This window comes from Hyperolius riggenbachi, chromosome 7 (genome assembly GCF_040937935.1).
Source record: "Hyperolius riggenbachi isolate aHypRig1 chromosome 7, aHypRig1.pri, whole genome shotgun sequence".
Taxonomy (NCBI): Eukaryota; Metazoa; Chordata; class Amphibia; order Anura; family Hyperoliidae; genus Hyperolius; species Hyperolius riggenbachi.
Window position 1 is genome coordinate 291,866,610 of NC_090652.1, and position 23,100 is coordinate 291,889,709.

A 23,100-nucleotide genomic window follows, 5' to 3' on the forward strand; every position below is an offset into this window, starting at 1 on the left:
GGGATCCAAAGGTTTTGCATAGCCTTTTATCGTATGAAAAATGTAATGGGTATGAGCTTTGGTGCAGCGGCATCCGGTTAAAGTGGACCCAAACCAAACATTTTTTTAATTCAAAATATTTAGTTGCACCACTCTGACACACAAAAGATAAATAAACACTCCTTCAAGCCTATGAGCATTTCAGTGCATTTTTTTCACCCTTCTCTTTTCATAACTAGGGTTATACAGGTGGCAGCCATTACTTCTAAGATTAGTAGGAGGTTTTAGATCATGGGTGTGTTTGTCATCAGCTACTCTCCCTCACAGGGGCGTCGTCTATGTGAAATCTCACACAAGCTGAGATCACCTCCCCTGTGACTTCATCAGTAGCAGCCTGTGTTTTGTTTTTGTTTTTTATCTCCTCCACCAGTCTGCCGGATTCTGTCCCGGCAATATGAAAGGAAGGGATAGGTTCCTCCAATAAATGTAAAATATTTTATATTTGTCATCATGCAGCTGATCTCTGAAACTACGTGAACTATCTCTGGACCTATGACGTCATGCTGCAGTCTTCCTCAGAGCACTCTGGGAAATCGGGTGATGTTTCTTCTCACGTCTTAGGGAGAAGGAGGAAAAAACCTCCAGTGTTTCACCATGCCAGCAGTAAAGATGCCAGCATCTCTGATACATTCAGGGACATACATCAGGATGAAATAAAATTTTAATTTGTGGAACACAGCGTGTCCAAGCATCCTTCGGACGCGAAACAGCCGGCGCCAGCTCCCGACGTACCCCCCCCCCCCCCCCCCCCCGCCACCCACCTCTGCTCACACGGTGACAAGCAGGACCCATGCAGTGGATGGTTCAGTTGTGGATATGACTATTTGATGTTACATTGCACACGTTTGGTAACCCAAGAGATGAAACAGCATTACAGCTCGGATGGAATGGACGTTTTCTTCTTTTCAGTAAAGTTCCTATGTATTGTACCTGAACCAAAGCTTGGATACAAAAACAGATACTTCCTGAAGAGGGGGAAGTCTCTGGATCCTGTTGAGGCTTCTCTCAGCATCTTTCGGTCCCCAGTCTCTAAACACTTACCCCCCAGAAGATTGCAGTCAAGCATTGGGGCCGCGCCAAACATGACCCCCACCTGTACAGTTAGTTGGAATCGCTAGTGCTGCTGTGCAAGTGCACCCACGATGAAAGAGAAGTGCACCTCCGATATTAAAGGGGATCTCGGCAAGCGATGGGGAACCAAAGGACAGCAAAGGAAGCCTCACTAGGATCCAGAGGATTCCCTCTCCTTTGGTAAGTATCTGTTTCTGAACCCAGGCTTGGGCTCAGGTTCTCTTTAACCGGCTTGGGACCGGAGTAATTAGAATCTATACCGCATCTGCAGCTCTCTAACTCCAATGGGGCCTAGATTCTACACCACAGCTTTCCGCGGCCGGAGCCGACACCTGCTCGCCACCACTGGCTACTCCTATCGGTAAGGAGCCAATTTCATTGACTCCTTACCAGGTGATCAACGGAAGCAAAGCACGGTGATCACAGACGACAAACTGGAATAAAGGCTCTGGTCCTTGAAGAGGCCAGATCCTGCTGTCCCTAATAAATAAAGCGAAAACATACCTGAAGCAGGGGAGAAAATAAAAATAGATTTGTACCGTGGTAAAGGGAAGCCTTATGGGTAGTTCAGAGGCTTCATCAATCATCCTGTGGCCCACTGTTCCAACACAGGGTCCCTCTCTAGGCATATTCGAGAATCTGTCATACACCAAGCTTGCTGTTCCAGCACTGGGACCTTCTGAACCTATTCCACTAGGGCTTGTCAATTAAGTTTGAACGGCTGCAGTCCCATTTTGTGTAAGAGTGCGACTACTACACTGCGCAGGAGCACGATGAGCCACACCTGCCCGGTACAGGAGCATGCCCACGAAGAGGTAGAGGGTCCCAGTGACAAGCGGTGGGCTCAGGAAGGATCGGAGAAGCCTTTGAAGAATCTAGAGGCTTCCCTCTACTGAGGTAAGCGTTTTTTATTTAAGTGAACCTGAACTGAGTAAAATAATCTAAAATGAACACCTGCAAATTATTACATACTTACCTCACCGTCAGTTCCTCCCAGAAGCTCACCATTTTCTTCTTACAACGATTCCTTCCATTTCTGACAAGATTTTGTCAGAACTGAAATACATCAGTTGCTGTCAGTTAAAACTGAAAGGACAACTGATGTGTAAGGTAATGGCCATGTTTCCCTATTCCCCAAGTGGATATTACAGTTGAACAGTGTTCTGACTAGTTATGGGGTAATGGCCATTTTCAAAATGGAAGAAGGAGAATTCCATTGATCACAGTGGACAAACAGGACAGGGGAGAGGAAAAAGATTGAGGCGTAGACTACACGGGAGGCAAGTATGATGTGTGTATGTTTATTTTGACTTTTCTTTTTCAGTTCAGGTTTTAAATGCACTTTTGCCTCAGAGAAAGCCGCAGTCCGGGGCCTAGTGTTTGGGAAATGTTTGGCTTTGTGTCCATAGCAACCAGCTAGATTTCTTGTTTCAGTTCCAAATCAGCACTGCGAAGGTGACAGCTGTAAGCGTGACAAACATTTTAGGGGAACCAACAGTCGCCGGAGGAAGGCAAATTCAGGGCACAGAGCCACAGGCTTCCTTTTCCTCCCACGAGAGCATGAAAAACATGAATCAGAAAATCTCCAGACCACAAATAAGAAAACTGATAGCAGGCCCGCTCTTATCACTCGTATCTGTACATGCGTTCAGCTCCTTAAGCTCACTGTTGACAGGTTTGCTCAGAGGTAGTACTGTTGTTACAACTTGTAGCCTCAGGAGCAAATAAATCAAGCTTATTGGTTACAAGCCAGCATCAAGATATTCCACATAACAAAGAGAATCAGAGGCAAAGAAAACACACTAATGCTGGGGATAAACGGTACGTTTCTGTACCATGCATCGGCCAGCTGATAATATTCAGCTGGCCTGATCATGCCGCTCGACCTGCGGCCACTCGATTCCCGCCGGCGGACAATGGCAGGGAATCGAGCGGCTGACAAGCACCGCCAGCGGGGAATCGATCCGCGCGGACGATCGGGGACGCGGCGGGGGTCGATCCGGCGGCTAATCGGCCGCCGGGTCGACCCAAGTATGCTCAGCATCAGGCCTCAATTCACTAAGCTTATCTCCTGTCTTTAATAACGAGTGATCACCATGGTGATGAGGCATGTAGTATTCAGGAAACATTTTACCCCAAGCAAACCTAAAGTTAACTCTTCTGTCTTTAAGTTAACTCTTAGGTCGTTAAAATAACTCCAGAATTCTAAAGTTGACAGGCTGTTAATTAACTGCGTGTGAAAAGAACTACAGAGGAGGTGACTTAAAGTGGATCCGAGATTAACTTTTACTCATTGCAGAATTGTGTTCCTTTCTTATTGTTTATAGGGTATTCCTCAAGCCAAATACTTTGTTTTACTACTCTAATTCCCTATAAACTAAACAAGCCACACCCACAGGTTTTCAGAGAGGCAAGGCACTTTTAGACAGTAGCAAGGGCTCATGGGAGCTCAGTCTGGGCAGGAGGAGGGGGAGGTATTACTAGCCAGAGATTTCAGAGGCAGAGGGGAGGAGGGAGGAATTAGGTTTTTTTGCTCAAGATGCAGATAAGCCTGCCTCTGTGTAATGTTTACAAACAACATGGCTGCTGTCATTGTATCACAGGAAAAAATAATCATATTCTATTAAAGCTGTTTGCAGGTAGATTTGCTGTGTAAACTAACTAAAAACTTTAGATAAGCTATATAGACAAGTTACTTGTAATAGTTAGTTTTTCATCTCGGATCCGCTTTAAAGAGAACCTGAGGTGGGATTTACTTATGCTAGTGGGGCACAGAGGCTGGTTGTGCACACTAACACCAGCCTCCCTTCCCTCCCGCTGATTGGAGGGAAGTGACGCAGGCGGGTAGTGCCGATACGGAGGAGGCGGGGGAGCGGCGCTAACAGACAGGCAAGAGGTAAACATTGTGCTGGCGACACGCTGCGTGTCGCCAGCACTGCGGGGGGTATAGCGGCGCACAGGGGGGGTCTTGGAGGCACACCATGGGGCAATGGAGGCTGGTGTTAGTGTGCAAAACCAGCCTCTGTGCCCCACTAGCATAAGTAAATCCCACCTCGGGTTCTCTTTAAGGAATGAAGAGATACGATAACTCACTGCGTAGAGGTAAGTTTTCTCTTGCCTTATCTCCAGCATGATCTTAGTGAATCGAGGCCTAAGTGTCTTCATTCACCTGAAAGGCAGTCATGTGACTTCTATACACTTATTTTATTTATAAAGCGCCAACCTCCCCCCCCCCCCACACACACACACACAATGTCTCCTCCGCTATCCTGTGTAAAAATAATTAGCGGCAGAGTGGCTCACCTGACAAGCGAATCCAACAGCAATCAGCAGAAGCAGTCACTAGCAGAAGCCACGCGGAGGATGAGAGGTCTGTATCACCACTGAAATCGCTTGTCAGGTGAGCTGCTTTGCCGCTAATTATCCTACACACAGGGGAGCGGAGGAGACCTTACGAGGCGACCGGAGGACCACGCGGGGACAAGGCAGGGAGCACACAACATCGCGGAGGTTCGGCAGTTTGTATCGGCGGGTGATCGTAAGTTGGGGACTCAGTCTTTTCAATATAAAACGCAGGGGAGAAAAAGTGAGTCTTCTATTTTGAAAAATACAGTATCTGTTTGCACAAACACTCCGGATAACAGTACTGGGAAATTCAAATGCTAATAAATACTCTCCATGCAGGAGCTGAATGAACCAGATTCTACCACGCACTGTCATGGCTGCAGTTTACAATTCTCATGAGAACATTATGTAGGTTTTGTAGAAAGAGGTCTATAGCACTTCCCAGACAACTCAAGGCAGCACCTGCCTGGTATAGTACAGTGTTCCTATTAAAGTGCTTAACGAGAATTCAGCCATTAGGGACCGGGTGTAACGTCCATGTTCAAAGCACACAAAACAGACCCCTCCCTTTCTCCGGTGCTCTATCGCTGAACAACAGACTACCAGGGTCACACAATTGACCAGTCCCCAACTTCTCAGGACCCTCCCCCCATCTTAAGCCATACCCCAGAAAGTTGGCTATAGTCCTCTGGGGTATACTTTATACTACTGCAAGCAGATAGGTTTGTTTCCTGTTTATATTAGTTGTTAACCTGTTTACCTCTGTCTTTTATGGTTGAATGTATTAATAGAAATATTTGTTGTTATGATTTCTTTGATGCTTGCCTTATTTTTTTTTACTACTTTGCTGTATATTTTAACTAAAAATTGAAAAGTTCAATATTTTTGAAACACAAAGCACACAAAACATAAAACAAACCATACCTGCGACGTTGACTTTATCCCCAGCTCCAGCGCTGGGGACGGCAGTGGTCGTGGCATTGGTGGAATTTGTCCCAGTGCCGTTTAGAACCAGAGTATCGACCTTCGATTCCAATTTGCCAATCCGTTGCAAGATGTTATCTAGAAGAACCGCCAGGGTCTTCTTCAGATCTACAGAGAAGAAGGGCATGGTTGTTTTAGAAGCTCAGACAGTCTATTCCAATTCTGTACTTATTATACTGCCATAAACATTACAGGCCTATTTAGCTTGGCACATGAATAGGGAACATGATGCAATGTCAACCAATCAATAAAAACACCAGAAACTACAGGTTTATCTAGATGGGTGCAAGTAAGCTGGTCTGTTAGATAAGGAAACAGTGAAAGGCGTGTCTCTACTTGCCTGCAAATATATTATTGTGCTTTGTAAAGACACCTTTAGCATTGTCCTCCCGGGACAGGTTTCTTCATCACTTTAAGCACACCTGACCTGAGGCAAAACTACCTAACTAGGTATATTCACGCTGGATCCACACACCTCTGTGCGTTGTCCGTTCCGCTCTTTTCCCCGTAATCGCTCACATCGTTCACTTTTGGCTACGGTAAAATGTTCAGACAGGAAGAGCCAGGCTCCCTCCTCTTCCTCACCCCAAGGGGAGTGAATGGGGCGGGGAAGAGAAGGAGATCAGACAGTGACAGGAGTGAACATGTTAAGCCTGCCTCTTCCTGTCTCAAAATTATACTTTAACCAAAAGTAACATTTTAAAGGAGCGGTTCTAGAGACCTGGTGGGGACACGAGGAGAGGAACGGACAATGCACAGAGGTATGTGGATCCAGAGTGACCGTATCTCTGCGCTTACCTTAGGTAACTTTGCCTCTGGTCAGGTTATGCTTTAAGCCCAAAAGACTTCTCAAAGAACAGATCGTTTAGACCAGAGGTAAAACGCAGATGGAGCTAGCTCTGCCTCCCGCTGATCTCTTCAAAAAGAGCTAGCACAAAAACTGGTGTCAGGCAGGAGAAGAAGACACTTGTAAATGTAACGGAGGAACAACATTTCAGGATATAAACCAACAATGGTCTTGGCTGTCTGTCTGACCACATGGGAAAATAATATTGCCCCATTTGTACCAATATCTTCCCATTTTGGAGATTGAAAAAAACAAAAACAAAAAAACAAAAATACCTTTAAGAGCCCCTGTGAATTTTTTATATGCATTTTGTGGAAAATTAATAATTAAAGGGACTCCGAACAGTGCAGAAACTATGGAAAGATGCATATCATTTTAAAGCTCTCTTTCTCCTCTTTCCAATGATATATAAACCGCCGCCCTACGCCTTTTAGTTTTCGCTATTTTCGCGATTGAAATTGCCGCGGCCGCGAATTCAATCGCGAAAATAAAGAAAACTAAAAGGCGTAGGGTGACGATTTAGGTGTCGCCAGAAAGAGGAGAAAGAGAGCTTTAAAATAATATCCATCTTTCCATAGTTACTTGTATTACACAGGACGACACTTTCCCCAGTGTCAGCAGCTCCATTCAGCAGAAAAAGTCGGCCTGTGTAATACAATGTAACTATGGAAAGATGGATATCATTTTAAAGCTCTCTTTCTCCTCTTTCTGGCGACACCTACATCGTCGCTCTACGCCTTTTAGTTTTCTTTATTTTCGCAATTGAAATCGCGGCCACGGCAATTTCAATCGCGAAAATAGCGAAAACTAAAAGGCGTAGGGCCGCGGTTTATATATCTTTGGAAAGAGGAGAAAGAGAGCTTTAAAATGATATGCATCTTTCCATAGTTTCTGCACTGCTCGGAGTCCCTTTAAAGAGTAATTTTAAGAAAGTGACAGTTTTTGTAAAATAAAAAGAAAATGACCCCGGCATGAATTCATAGATTTCCATCTCCACTTTGTCAGCTGTATATTGTCTTGTCAGTTAAAGGGGAACTGAAGTGAGAGGTACATGGGGGCTGCCATGTTTATTTCCTTTTAAGCAATACCAGTTGCCTGGCAGCCCTGCTGATCCTCTGCCTCTAATACTTTTAGCCTTAGTCCCTGAACAAGCATGCAGCAGATCAGGTGTTTGACATTGTCAGATCTGACAGATTATCTGCATGCTTGTGTTTCTGGCGTTAGTCAGACACTTCTGCATCCAAACAGATCAGCAGGGCTGCCAGGAAACTGGTATTGTTTAAAAGGAAATGAACATGGCAGTCTCCATAGCCCGAACACAGCTAATCCAGTGCAGGAGACTTGGGCACAGCCGGCGCCACCATAGACCGTAATAGGAATTTCTGCTATAGCGGCGCTCAGTGAGTAACGTCGGCGCTGTCAGAAGACGGAGCTGAAGTTACTTTTAAAACACAATAATTCGGCCTCCAGCAATTGCTGGAAGACGAATGATATCATTCCCCCACTATCCATGGCTGCCTGGAGGGGGAATAGTAATTAAAGGATACCACAACTGAAATGTGACATGATGAGATAGACGTGGGTCTGTACAGTGCCTAGCACACAAATAACTGCTCTGTTCCTTTTTTTTCCTTTATCTGTCTGAAAGAGTTAAATATCACGTATGTAAGTGGCTGACTTAGTCCTGACTCAGACAGGAAGTGACTACAGCGTGACCCTCACTGATAAGAAATTCCACTTTTTTACCTCTTTCTTGCTCTCAAACCATTTTCTGCTAGGAAAGTGTTTTATAGTTGGAATTTCTTATCAGTGAGGATCACACTGTAGTCACTTCCTGTCTGAGTCAGGACTGAGTCAGCCACTTACATACCTGATATTTAACTCTTTCAGGCAGAGAAAGAAAAAAAAGGAACACAGCATAGTTATTTGTGTGCTAGGCACTGTACATACACGTCTAGGTCATGTCACATGTCAGTTCGGGTATCCTTTAACACTGCCCGGATTTGTGCATAATCAGGATCAGCCATATACCGGCTGTATCCTGTGCCCAAGTCTCTGTGCCGATACTTCTTGTACTCCCATAGCCTAGTCACTTCAGTTGCCCTTTAACTGTCCCTCAGAGAGGCTCACAATCTAACCCCTACTATAGTCATATGTCTATGTATGTATCAGTCTAGGGGAAAGCCAATTATCTATGTTTTTGGGATGTGGGGGGAATCCGGAGTGCCCAGAGGAACCCCAGGCAGACATGGGGAGAACATTAAAACTCTGGGCAGATAGAGCCCTGGCTGGGGTTGGAAACTGGGGCCCAGTTATGCAAGTCCGCTATACCACCGTGCTGCCCATAATCATAAATGTTCAAATTCACCTCAATTTACGATCCATTAAGACGTTTTGTAAGGTAAATTTGGTGGCGTGAGAGGAGAAGGATTTATACAAATGAACACTCTAGAGGCGAATCCAGAAATGCACTGCTGCGACTTGCTCCACTTAGAGGAACTCCAGTGAAAATAATGTAGTAAAAAAAAAGTGCTTCATTTTTTACCATAATTATGTATAAATGATTTAGTCAGTGTTTGCTCATTGTAAAATCTTTCCTCTTCCAGATTCATATTCTGACATTTATTACATGGTGGCATTGTTACTGTGGGCAGGTTATGTAGCTGCTCCTAGCTGTTTTGGCTGTTAGAGACAGCTGTAAACAGCTAATTCCTGTCTGTGAACATTGTTACATTGTGGCAGTTTGCCCAGAGTACCGCGGTACTCAGAGCTTCTTGTGGGAGGGGTTTCAGCACAAAATCAGTCATACAGCGCCCCCTGATGGTCTGTTTGTGAAAAGCATTCTATTTCTCATATAAAAGGGGGTATCAGCTACTGATTGGGATAAAGTTCAATTCTAGGTTGGAGTTTCTCTTTAAAGGACCACCATCGCGAAAAAAGTAGGCAGTTAAAATCTGACAGAACCGACAGGTTTTGGGCCAGTCCATCTCCTCATGGGGGGGGATTGAGGTTTTTCTTAATTTTCAACAGCATTTCCTCAACATCAGTTGTAAAGTCTAACTGACAAAATAGTGTGCGAGTACAGAGGCTGGCTGGTATCTTACTATGTTGGCAGTTAAACTGCGGTTCAGGAAATGCTGTTGAAAACAAAGAAAACCCTGAGGCAGGGAACTGTTTGTGCGCGTTTTCTGCACAGAAAAACTGAGAACTCATGTTAATCAATGTGTTAGCTCACACTTATTACTGTGTTGTTCGCGCGCAGAAAAAAAAATGACATTCTGCATGATGACTCTGCACATTTTGGCAGTTTTCTCTATCAATTACATCAGCTGCTGTGAAAAAAACACGCGCATTTTCCTGCATGGAAACACACTTGGTGTGCAGAAAAAGTATGCAGGAAAACGCGCGCGGAAAACTGAAAGTCAAGTGTGTTCCCTGCCTCAGGCCCTGTTTACACTTAATCAGTTGCTCTCAGTTATAACTGAAAGGTCAACTGATTTTCAAAGTAATGCTACGTACACACATGCGACAACGATCGTTCGTTGAGGACGACGAACGAACTTTTAATTGATGAAAGAACGACCTAAGTAAAGTTAGTTTTAAAAGGTGTGTAACGATCTGATCGTTAGAACGAACGTTACACCACGTAAAGCAACTATTGCGCCTGCGCATAAAAATGAGAAGTTTCACAGAGAAATAGTGAAATGCGCATGTCAAGCCTAGTATGAACGACCGTTTCCAACGATGTACTACTTTTGCAAACGATCGTCGTTGGTTAAAATCCGCCGAGACAGAACTTTCTTTTGTAGCGATTTGGCTCGTTCGTCGTTTGCCTTAATAGTCGGTGGTTCGTTTTTTGTAACGATAGTCGTTGGTAAAGATTGGGGAACGATCGTTACAAACGACTATAGTCGCATGTGTGTACGCACCTTTAGTCCCATGTTTTCCTATGGCATCTTTCACACTTAACACATTTTAACTGAAATCTTTTTCACAATGCACTGCTATGGAGAGGAAGAAAAACCGCATACCAACTGATTAAGTGTAAACAGGGCCTGAGGCAGGGAACACACTTTTCTTTCAGTTTTCTGCGCGCGTTTTCCTGCATACTTGTTCTGCACACCAAGTGTGTTTCTATGAAGGAAACCGCCCGCATTTTTCACAGCAGCTAATGTAATTGATACAGAAAACTGACAAAATGTGCAGAATGTCAGTTTTTTTATCTGCATGTGAAAAACTCATTAAGTGTGAACTAGCCCATTGATTGACATGAGTTCAGTTTTTCTGTGAAGAAAACGCGCACAAAAACAGTCAAGTGTGTTCCCTGCCTCAGAATCCCCCATGAGGAGATTAACTGGCCCAAAACCTGCCGGTTCTGTCAGATTTTAACTGCCTACTTTTTTTCACAATAGTGGTCCCTTAATGGCTAGAGAAGCAAGCATTTGATTCAGATGAGATCGAGGGACTTCTATAGCAATATGACAATCAAAATTTCAAGGACTAAGGCCCCTGGTACACTACATGCAATTCCGATTTTTTTTTATACGATCCGACTTTTTATTCAGATTTAAAACCAAAGCAGCATGCAGTTTTTTTTATTTTTATTTTTTATTCAGAATCAAAAATCGGATCGTATAAAAAAAGAAAAAAAAAAAAAAAAAAAAAAACAAGAATCGCATGTAGTGTACAAGAGGGCTAACTCAAGTTGTGGGTTCCAAAAAAGCTTTGAGTCTCAGCACTTGCATTGTTCTGTATCTACTGAAGAGAAAAGTCTGCAATATAATGCTGGGAATACCCGATTACTTTTTTTTTTTTGGGGGGGGGGGGGGGGGCAGATTTACTGGCCGATTGATTTTCCAATCGTTTTTTCGATCAATTTGCATTCACTTCTATCAGAAAAAACGATTGCAATCATATCGGACATGTCGGAAATTATCTATTGAGCCATGTATCTGCCAAAAAATCTCTACAAGCAGAGAAAGGATTGTGGCTAAAACTTATTTTAAGTTGTGTAATTGTGATATACTTCAGCCTGGCGCCATAATGAGAGGGATAAACCTCAAAAGTATTTTCCCAGAATTCTCAGCCATATTTACAAAGAACCGAATAACACCTCAGAGACAGAAGAGAAAAGAAATCCTCCTTTCAATTAGTTTTCATATTTCTGCTTTATACCCTTCCTGTCATGTCATATTAGCAGGATTATAAAGGATTATTTGGATTAGCAGTCACATGAGGAGACTGTGCTGCTGATTTAAGACAGAACCTCTATCCCACGCTAGACTTAAAAGGACACTTGAAATGCCCTTTTCTCTGCCCTTTTTTTCACACAAGAGGACACAATCCTGGTGCATGCCCAGATTATTTCACGACTAGACTATCGCAACTCTCGTCTCTGTGGCCACCCCGCTAACAGTTTAAGCCCAGCATGAACTGTACTGCACGACGACTCCACCTCTCCAGCCCTACACCCCTTTCTCAGTCCCTTCACTGGCTGCCAGTCACACAAAGGATCCTTAGGGCCCTTACACTTAGGCCTCTTTCACAGTGAGACGTTAAAGTCACACGTTATAAAAATGTATAACGCAGACTAATGCACAGCAATACAAAGTCTGTGCGACATTCACAGTGCACACGTTGCGTTGTGTGTAACGTGTAGCAATATTTAGAAAGTGCTGCATGCTGTGCGTTTAGCAATACATTTGCTGCGTTATGTGTGTTGCACATGCTCAGTAATGTTTTTTTTTTTAATTGTAACGCATGCGCCGTTTTCGTTTCATCAGTATGCAACGAAAAAGGCACACCAAGAGACAACGCAGTGCAAAATAATGTCCAATTTCATAACCTACATGCGCTGCAATAGGGGCAAGTTGTCGCATCATACGCAACGTCCCACTGTGAAAGAGGCCTTATACTATTTCCCACCGATATATGAAATCGGTGCGCAAACGCTGACCGAACGATCGATTTCCATCCGAAATCGATTGTTCCCGTCGATCTGTCTGTGGTGAAAATTTTGCTCGATCGCCGGCGGGTTGGGAGGGCGTCGATAGCGGCGTTCGAATGTCCGATGACCAGGGGGCGGTGCCAGCTCCACAGATTGTGAATCGGTTTCATAGTCAAATCGATTCAAAATCTGTTTGCAGTGTAGGCAGCCAATAGATCCCTCTTTGATCAGATTGGATCACAGAGGGATCTATCTGCTGGTCGATCTGGTGGCAATCGACCAGTGTATGGCAGCCTTTACTATAGTTACAAAACTCTCCACAACCTGGCTCCTTCCTATCTAAAGGTGGCCATACACTGGTCGATTTGCCATCAGATCGACCAACAGATCCCTCTCTGATCGAATCTGATCAGAGGGATCGTATGACTGCCTTTACTGCAAACAGATTGTGAATCTATTTCAGCATGAAATCGATTCACCATCTGTGGAGCTGCCCCCCCCCCCCCCCTCCCCAGCTATACATTACCTGCTCTGGACGGCGCGAGTCCCCCGGCCTCCGCTGTCTCTTCTCCGGTCTGAGCTCCTCCAGCTTCACTTTACTTCCTGCCGGGGGAAGTTTAAACAGTAGAGGGCGCTCTACTGTTTAAACTTCCTGCCGGGACAGGAAGAGGTGAAGCCTGCCGGACTCTGAGCCCAGCACAGAGACCGAGCAGTGGTGACAGTGGGGACTCGCGCCGGCGGAACAGGTAATTGTATTGAACAGGTAATGTAATCGAACGCCGCTATCGACACAATCCCGACCCGCCGGCGATCGAGCGAAATCTTCTGCACGGACAGGAACGACTGGAATCGACGAGAATGAACGATTTCAGGGGAAAAATGATCGTTCGGTCAGAGTTTGTGCAACAATTTCACAGCCGATTCGATCACAGTGATCGAATCGGCTGTGTATCGGCGGAAAAATCGGTAAGTGTATGGGCCCCTTAAAGCTTATTTACAGATACCATCCTACATGCAATCTCCACTCTACTAACAATATTCTCCTGTCTTCCTCTCTGGTCATTGTTTATTTTGTATTGATATACCCTGTATTCTGTTGTACAGCGCCACAGGACAATGGCGCTATATACTGTAAAATAATAATAATGATAATAATAGTATATGGAGTCTGCCATATTATTTTTATTTTAAACAATACCAGTTAACAGGCGTTTTGTAGATCCTTCACACATCAGTAGTGTCTGAAATAAGCATGCAACTAATCCAGTCAGAAACAGCTGATCTGCATGCTTGTTCAGGGCCTATGGCTAACAGTATTAGAGGCAGAGGATCAGCAGAAAAGCCAGGCAATGTGCATGGATTAAAAGGAAATAAATATGGCAGCCTTCATATCCCTCTTACTTCAGTTGCCCTTTAAGACACTTAAAGTGAGGGCGATGTAGAGGCTGCCATTGCAGTTTTCGGAGCAGTCAGGCATGCTATCAGAAAAAAAAACACATATGTAGATAGATACTTGCTCTACTTACATAACATATGTATTGCACTGTCCACGTTTTGATTTTAGTGATTTTTCTATAGTAAAAGAAAAAAAATCCTTAGGATTCTTCATTTTAAATGTGTCTATCTGGAAGCCAATCCTGATGTCATTTCCTCCCTTACTCTCCTCTGTCTGTGTATGCATTGCCCACCCTCCCAGTTTTCAGGCACTCCCACCCAGCTTTGCAATAGAAAGTGCTCAGCATGACAAATGACATATCTCAGCATGGCAAATATTGGCCAATCAGAGAGGAACAGAAATGTGAGAGGGGAAAACAGGAAGGAAAGAGGCTCCAGCCAATAAGGCTGCATTAGTCAAAGTCTGAGAGGAAGCAAAGAAGCAAAAAAAGACAACCCAGCATGCCCTGCAACTTCCTTTGTGTGGCAATGTACCAAATACAAAACAGGTAAACTGGGGAATGATCATTTATCAACAAGAAAAGTAATAGTGGTTTTTAACTTTTGGATTGCCTGGTTAGCATCCTTATTACTTGTTCACCAGATAAAAATAAAGAATAGATTTTTGATTTTATGCCCGACAGTTACTTTAAAATAAAAAACTGAACAGCCTGGAATGAATCCAATCAAAGAAAGCAGAGAGCACATTTGATTTGCCCAATTCCAATCTACATATAGTTAACACTACCTGCACGAGGCAGGAAAGAGGGAGTTTTAAGATCCCCGCAGTATCCATCAGTGGTCAGATTGCAATTAAAACAAAAAAAAAAAACCTGGGAGTCAAATCAGGAAGACCACTGATCATAAGCATAAACAAGTAAAAACCAACTTGGGGAATAAACTAGGGCTGTTGTGAATGTTACTAACTTGAGTACCAGCATTTAAAGAGACTCTGAAGCGAGAATAATTCTCGCTTCAGAGCTCATAGTTAGCAGGGGCATGTGTGCCCGTGCTAAAACGCCGCTATCTCGCAGCTAAAAGGGGGTCCCTTCACCTCCAAACCCCCCCCCCCCCCCTGCAAAATCAACGACCAACTTGGTCGTAAATTTTGCTCTTCTTGGAGGCAGGGCTAACGGCTGCAGCCCTGCCTCTCAGCGCATCGCCGCCTCTCCCCCGCCCCTCTCAGTAAAGGAAGACAGAGGGGCGGGGGAGAGGCGGAGGTACGCGTCTGATAGACGCGCAGGAGGCAGGGCTGCGGCGGTTAGCCCTGCCCCAATGCGGAAGCGCTCCCCCGCTGCACGGAGGTGATTTTGGGGATCAGGGACCCCCGTTAAGCCGCGGGATAGCGGCGTTTTAGCAGGGGCACACATGCCCCTGCTATATATGAGGTCTGAAGCGAGAGTTATTCTCGCTTCAGACTCTTCAAGGGGAACTTCAGCCTAAACAAACATACTGTCATTAAAAAGTCTGAAGCGAGTCTAAATTCTCTTTTTGAACTTGTATTTATTTTAAGCCCCATAAGCCCTGCTAAACCGTCGCTACCCATGGCAAAACGAGGGGTGTATACCCCCCAAATCCCCTCTGCAAAATCCACAACTTTCTTGGTCGTGGATTTTGCTGCTCATGGAGGCAGAGCTATGAGTGGCAATCTCCGCCTCTCCCCCGCCCCTCTCTGTGAAGGAAGATTGAGAGGGGCGGGGAGAAACAGCGATCAGCCGGAATTGACGCGCTAAGAGGCAGAGCTACTGCAGAAAGCTCTGCCTCAATCAGGAAGCGCTCCCCGGACACAGGAGAGGGGATTTGGGGGGTATAAACCCCTCGTTTTGCCACGGGATAGCGGCGGTTTAGCAGGGCTTATGTGGCTTAAAATAAATACAAGTTCAAATAGAGAATTTAGACTCGCTTCAGAGTCTCGTTAAAGGGAACCTAAACAGAGGAATATGGAGGTTTCCTTTTAAACCATACCAGTTGCCTGGCAGTCCTGCTGATCTCTTTCACTGCAGTGAAAAACAAGTACGCAGCTAATCCAGTCTGACTCCAGTCAGAGCACCTGATCTGCATGCTTGTTCAGGGGCTGTGGCTAAAAGTATTAGAGACACAGGATCAGCAGGAGAGTCGGGCAACTGGTATTATTTTAAAATGAAAAATCCATATCCTTCTCAGTTTAGGTTCCCTTTAAGATACATTAGTTATGTTAATTAAAATAGATAGGTAATAGAATCTCTTACCCACCCTGTTTTAAAAGAACAGACAAATGTTAGTGATTTCATGGGGGCAGCCATCCTTTTCATGGGGGCAGCCATCCTTTTCATGGGGGCAGCCATCTTTTTGGTTGAAAGGAGGTGACAGCTCTAACTGTCCTGTGCCCTAGGTTTCAAATCTCAAATAAAAAAAAAAAAATTGAGCCAAAACAGCAGAAGAAGAAGATCATAAGAAATCCCATCATGCTTTGCACAGTATCAGGGGAAATATTCCCGGGCAGATTTCTTATGTGCAGCTAAAAAAAAAAAGAGGCTTGGGTAAGAAAAACAAAGTTCTGATGTTGTGAAACGGTTAAAGAAACACCAGGCCTTTTCAGTGCTGCTGAGTAGATTTCTCCCCCATGTAAAGTGTCCGCCTCCCCCCCTTTACAGCTCCTCCCCCTAGGCTAGGGCCTATGTGCCCTCATTCACCCCTGGTTACAAACATGCTAATCTGCCCAGTACTGCCTAAGTTTACAGAATAGATACAGGTCCTCTTTACAAGCGCAATACTGTGGTTTGCCTCGCGGCGCTGCCTCGTTTGAACTATTGCAGGAGACTCTCTTAACCTTGGGATACCCTTTAATTCACGCAGATCAATACGAGATATTGAAGTAAGCCTGCAATTTGGCGTAATTGAATTTTAAGGACTGCGCCGAACAGGCTTTCGGCGGTCCGTCCTCGCTGTGAGCGCCGCACACATTTTCTGTCACTATAAATTAAACACAAATAGATGAAGAAGCAGTTTCAGACTTCAAAACCAGGCGAGCGATTACCCGGCTTCGACATGCTACCTTCGACCCCAATTTACTCAAGGACGGGGAGAATGTTATTTTTAAAGGCCCAATTATGGCAACACCGGGACGGGCAGCTGTTATTTATCAAAGCCTAGACAAAGGATGACAGTTATTCATAGCGCAGATAAAGTATGTGTAAGGTGACAGTGACCTCAGACTGAGCGGGAAATGCGACAACGCACCTGTGTCACATGACGTCAGGGCAAGCGAGATTTATTGGCGAGGGGAAAACAATAAATGGACAATAATGATAAAGGTACCGGGAAAATCTACATCAAAGTTCAGCAAGAGGACAGAAGAGCTATCATGAAACAATCCGTTTAATGCTGCAGCATTTCAGCCATGATCGCATTGCAATTTTCATTCCCCCCCCCCCCCCAAAACTGCTAGGCGATTACAATTGCGCTCGCAGTTCAAGTGGCAGCCTCTATACCCCTCTCACTTCAGATGTCCTTTAAAGAAAACCTAAAGTAATAATAACTTTTAAAAAAAGCATACCTGGGTATGTCCCTTTAATTGAGACATACCACTCTGCATAGATCCTGTTTCTGCAGCTGGTGTACCCCGTACAGGAAGAGGCAGAGCTGGTGCTGCTGTTCCGCCTCCGCTACGCCCACCGCTGTGGTGTTATCAATGACCTCATTCTCCAGTGTGCGCTCTTTGTGCCCTATGGCAGTCACGATTCAGGACCTGTGACTGGGCAATGCACACGGGAGCGTACAGCGCATGCCCAAGGCCCTCTCCTGCACGGCGTGTGCACGCCGCAATGACCCAGAAGTACTTCGGGGGTCGCGGCCATCTTCAGGAGGAATTCTAGTTTTAATAGTTGAAATCTTTAATCTTAGGAATGGTGGGGAGTGGTGAAATAAAGTCAGAGGAGGTGGCAATAACAGGAGGATTCCAGTAAAATGGTTTTTTTATTACAACTTGGACCCAAACTGACTCATACTGCCACCTCTCCAAGCACCTTTTGATTAACCATTTGGTGTGTGCTGCCCCCCCCCCCCCCCCATACACCCACTTAGTCTTGTAATCATTTGTTTTACAAAAAATTACAGGCAGTCCCCTAACTTACAAACAAGGTCTTTTTGGAAAGATTGTTTAAGTTGCATTTATTTGTAAGTGTAGTCCCATGTTTAACAGTGAGAAGTGAATGATTTAATTTTCGGATATAAAAACTTAGTTTTTTGGTTGTTTTCATTGTGCTTTTTACGAGAAACTACCAAGAATTGCACTTCATCCCAATCAGTAGATGAAAAATATATCCATTTTCTCAAACAGATCATCAGGGGGCTCTCTGTAGTGCCGACTTTGTGGTGAAACCCCTCCCACAAATGAGGTCAGCGCCTCACCTGAGGTACTGACATCACACTGTGGGAGACTTGTTGTATTGTGGGAAATAACAGCGGTTTCCAACTGCCAAAAAAAAGCAAGCAGCACCTCCTTCCAGTGACATCACCTGCCAGCAGTAAAAATTTCACCCTGTGATAAATGTCAGTGTAAATGAGGATTTACTCCATAAAATATGCATTAACCTCCCTGGCGTTCTATTAAAATCGCCAGGGAGGCTGCGGGAGGGTTTTTTTTAAATTAAAAAAAAACTATTTCATGCAGCCAACTGAAAGTTGGCTGCATGAAAGCCCACTAGAGGGCGCTCCGGAAGCGTACTTTCGATCGCCTCCGGCAATCGAAAGTAACAAGATAGGCCGCAATGAGCGGCCTATCTTGTTTCGCTTTCCTCGTCGCCATGGCGACGAGCGGAGTGACGTCATGGACGTCAGTCGACGTCCTGACGTCAGAGCCGCCCGATCCAGCCCCTAGCGCCGGCCGGAACTGTTTGTTCCGGCTGCACTGGGCTCGGGCGGCTGGGGGGACCCTCTTTCGCCGCTGCACGCGGCGGATCGCCGCGGAGCGGCGGCGATCGGGGAGCACACGCGGCTGGCAAAGTGCCGGCTGCGTGTGCTGCTTTTTTCAGATTGAAAATCGGCCCAGCAGGGCCTGAGCGGCGACCTCCGGCGGCATACCCCGAGCTCAGCTCGGGATTACCGCCAAGGGGTTAAAGACGATATTAAACAAAGGCTTCATCTAATACGGGGATATGATGCAATGATTTCGCAACCATGGAGCGACTACACTTACAAGCAGGGGATGGCTCACTTCCTGTAATGGTGAGATACTACAGAATACCCAGAGAGCTCAGGGTGACCCAGAACCACTACAAAAGGTATAGGGGGCTAAAAGAAAAAGAAAACTTTGTACTAAAAAGCAATGCTCCGTATAATTTGCAGTAATTCAGCTACTTGAGCAACGGTTTCCCATGATGCTCTTGAATATGCAAATTATCTCTTTAGAAGCTATAGGCTTGCTATACACCAGCAGTTCCGGGTGTCTGCCTTGGTTTAAACACCCTGGCGTTATGATTATTTCCAGATTTAGGTTCTAAAAGCTGTGCAATTTTTTCACAAGCTTTTAGACCATAAAAACAAGAAAAAAAAATCATACTACAGAGAGATCTGTTACAGCTCCTGCATATAACTCACTCAGGCTCGGGACTACCGCTCTGAGCTGCGGATTTCCGTCCCAAGCCTGACTCAGGATTACCGCTAAGGAGGTTAAAGGAAACGGAACCTAAACGAAGAAGGATATGGATTTTTCCAGTTGCCTGACCCTGTGTCTCCAATTCTTTCAGCCACAGCCCCTCAACAAGCATGCAGATCAGGTGCTCTGACTGGAGTCAGACTGGATTAGCTGCATGCTTGTGTGATTCAGCCACTACTGAAGCCAAAGAGATCAGCAGGACTGACAAGCATCTGGTATTGTTTAAAAGGAAACATCCATATCTCTCTCAATTTAGGTTCCCTTTAAGGGGCATAAAGATGCTTTGCATATTTGGAAGTGATGCATCATGGGAAACCACAGTGGCTAACTAACCCAATTACTTACTGCAGTAAATAGCCTGGCGTTTTTTTTCTCAGAGAAGAGGGGAGGCTGGGCCTAGTGGTGGAATTGCAGTGAGGTGTGGTCTTCGGGGACGGGTTCGTGGGACGAGACTCCGGAGGTAAATATCCCTTAATTACAGCAGCGCTGACTGCTTTTTTTATTTTCTGCATGTAGGTGCGCTTTAAAGGAAACCTTGAGATGAAGGGACTAAAAGGAATACTTATCTGGGGCTTCCCTCCACCCATCTCCAGGCCATGGGCTTCCCAGCTGTCTCCCCGGGCCACAAGCCGTCTCAGTCGTGCCCCATCCCGCATGCGCGGCCCGGCCTCACAGGTACTCCCATGACCAGGGCAGCGTGACGGATTGAGCCAAGTTACCAGCATGGCTAGCGGATGATCTGAGCGACCTGGCGGAGCCCATGGCACGAAGGAATCCCCAAGTAGGCATCAATTATTTTAGTCCCTTTGTATCAGGATTCCTTTAAGTGGGCAACTGTGGTTTCCCATAATGCATCACTCTGAATTTGCCAGTCATCTCTTTATGCACCTTAAACCAAGGACACATCCAGAATCGGTGTATGGCAAGCCTATAGCTTATTAAGAGACAATTTGCATATTTAGGAGTGATGGATCATGGGAAACCACAGTTACTCACTGCAAATTATACTTAGCGTTGTTTTTTAGTAGGAGGGGTTTTCCAGGGCTGTGGAGTCTATACAAAAATCATCTGACTGACTCCTCAGTTTATGAAACCGCCGACTCCAACTCCAGGTACCCAAAATTGCTCCGACTCCTCTACTCCACAGCCCTGGGGTTTTCAGTGATGTTTAGCTGCTTTTGTAGTGGGTCTGGGTCACCAATTGGGTATTCCTTTGTACTGGTCCAAGCCCTATCCCATAGAGCTGTATAAATACCTGCCATTCACTGAGAACCAGAAAGTCTGAAACGGGTTGTCTGCATATTGGGTTGCAGTGGCTCTGTAAAACGCAGTGTTCTCCCCAGACTCTTTTAGCTGGGTGCTCCACCCAGCTAGTTTTAGTGATCCCCCGGCTATTATCAGCTCACCTCCTCCTATGCTGTAAGCAGAGTTGCTCACAGAAGCACCGGCCCTGCATTCTCTCATCTCGCCCCACCCGGCTACTTTTTCATGCCACCCGGCTGGAAAAAAAATTCTGGAAAAGAACACTAATGTATAAGCTATAGGTTTACTATACACCAGCGGTTCTGGACGTGAGCCTGGCTTAAAGTGAACCAAAAGCAAGAGGAATGGAGGCTGCCATATTTATTTCTATTTAAGCAATACGGGTTGCCTGCCTGTCCTGCTGATCCTCTGCCTCTAATACTTTTTGCCATAGACACTGAGCAAGCATGCAGATCAGGTGCTTGACATTTCTGTCAAATCCAACATAGCTGCCTGCTTGTTTCTGGGGCGATTCAGACACTTCTGCAGCCAAACAGATCAGCAGGGCTGCCAGGCAACTGGTATTGTTTAAAGGAAATCTGAAGTGAAAATAAACTTATGATATATTGAATTGTATGTGTTATACAGCTAAGAAACAGAACATTAATAGCAAAGATATAAGTCTCATATTGTTTCCAGTACAGCAAGCGTTAAGAAACGTCACTATGATATCTATGCAGAAGAGCTGCTCTGAGCTCTCTGACTAATTTAGTCAGAGAGCAGTGCAATTTTCTGAAGCATTTATACACCAAAGAAACAGTGAAAGACAACTTCAGGTAAGATTTGACTGCAGGGGAGGTTCAAAGGGTCATTTGCTCTGCTCTGTTTCATAGTGCAGAGAGTAGGTTGTAAACTGCGAATATTAGAGAATGATGCAATGTTATATAAAAAAAAAAAAAAAAAAAAAAAAAAAGCTATACAGCTTAAAAAATAAAATATGAGACTTTTCTTTGCTACTAATGTTTTATTCATTATTTGTACTACACATACAATTTATTATATCATATGTTTTTCCTGGTTCAGTGTCACTTTAAAGTGAATGTTTACCGGATTAAAAAAGAAAAAGTCAGATACTCACCTAAGGAGAGGGAAGGCTCGGTCCTAATGAGACTTCCCTCTCCTCTCCCGGTGCCCGGTCCCGCGCAGGATCCCCTGTGGCAGTATTCGACCAGTTCGGTCAAATACTGCCACTTCCGCATGCCTTCGGGAGCTTTCGGAAGCCTTCGGGAGCACTCGGGCTCCCGAGGACGCGGCCGCTCCATACTACGCATGCGCGAGCGCCCTCTATGACGCACTCGCGCATACGTAGTATGGAGCGGCCCGTCTTCGGAAGCCCGAGTGCTCCCGAAGACCTCCGAAGTCCCTGCGGCGGCGGACGCGAACGGGGGAGCCAGCGCAGCACCGAGGGCACCGGAAGAGGAGAGGGAAGGCTCATTAGGACCGAGCCTTCCCTCTCCTTAGGTGAGTATCTGACTTTCTTTTTTAATCCGGTACCCATTGGCTTTAAAAGGAAATTAATATGGCAGCCACCATACATTCTCACCTTAGGTTCACTTTAAACAAAGGCTTTATCTAATGCGGCGATATAAAACGCAATGTTTTCGCAACCCTAGAGCAGGCAGGTTTACAAGCCGGGTGATTTCTCTCACTTCCTGTAATGGTGTCACTGGCAGGGGGAGGTCAGTATCCCCAGAAGCTGGTGAGCATCAGTTTCATGTCAGTGCAGCACAAGGTCAGCCAAGGTAAAGCCAGGCTTCTTCTTTACACAGTTGTAAGAAAAACAAAACAAAAAGACCTCGCAAAAAGCGCAGCCAATGGCAACAATAAAAACACCACGCAATCAGAGCATCGGTTTGTTCTGTCTCATTATCAGAAAGCTAAATTGCTGGCTGCACTAATTACGAGAGAGTTTGACTTCAGGTTTTGCCGAGCCAGATTGCCTTGGACTTCTTGAAGGTCTAAATTAATCTTGTTCATCCGGTGTGCAATGATTAATAGATCATGTGTCCCGCTGGTGCGCGCAGAGCTGCTAGGCACAGATGGAGTCACATAATAAGTAGGAATAAAACAAGGTGCCAGCGCCACCAGTTAAGAGATGCAGAGGCTTAAAGTGAACCTCCAGACTAAAAATCGACTCAGCAGCACTGAAAAGGCCTCGTGTTTCTTGAACAGTTTCACAGCATCAGAACTGTTTTTCTCTTATACAAGCCTCATTTTTAGCTGCACAGAAGAAAACTGCCCGGGCAGTTTTCCCCTTATGCTGTGCAAAGCATGATGGGATTTCTGATGTTGTTCTCGTTCTGCTGTTTTGGTGCAATTTTTTTTTTTTACATTTTGAATTTGACATTTGAAGCCTAGCGTGTGCAGCTGGGAGGGGTTATCAGGACACAGGACAGTTGGAACTGTGTCTCATACTCCCTGTCACCTTCTTTCAACCAAAAAGATGGCTGCCCCCATGAATCACAAACATTTGCCTGTTCTTTTAAAACAGGGTGG

At 45.2% G+C, this 23,100-nt stretch overlaps 1 protein-coding gene across 3 annotated transcripts in view; it reads right to left on the bottom strand.

Annotated features, from left to right (window-relative positions):
- The window catches only part of MGAT5 (alpha-1,6-mannosylglycoprotein 6-beta-N-acetylglucosaminyltransferase), a 236,132-nt gene that overhangs the window by 133,217 nt on the left and 79,815 nt on the right, over positions 1-23,100 (bottom strand). For all 3 annotated transcript variants that reach the window (XM_068245938.1, XM_068245939.1, XM_068245940.1), the window contains exon 3: positions 5,380-5,547. In XM_068245938.1, the coding sequence (XP_068102039.1) occupies positions 5,380-5,547 (168 nt within the window). The remainder of the gene's footprint in view (positions 1-5,379; positions 5,548-23,100) is intronic.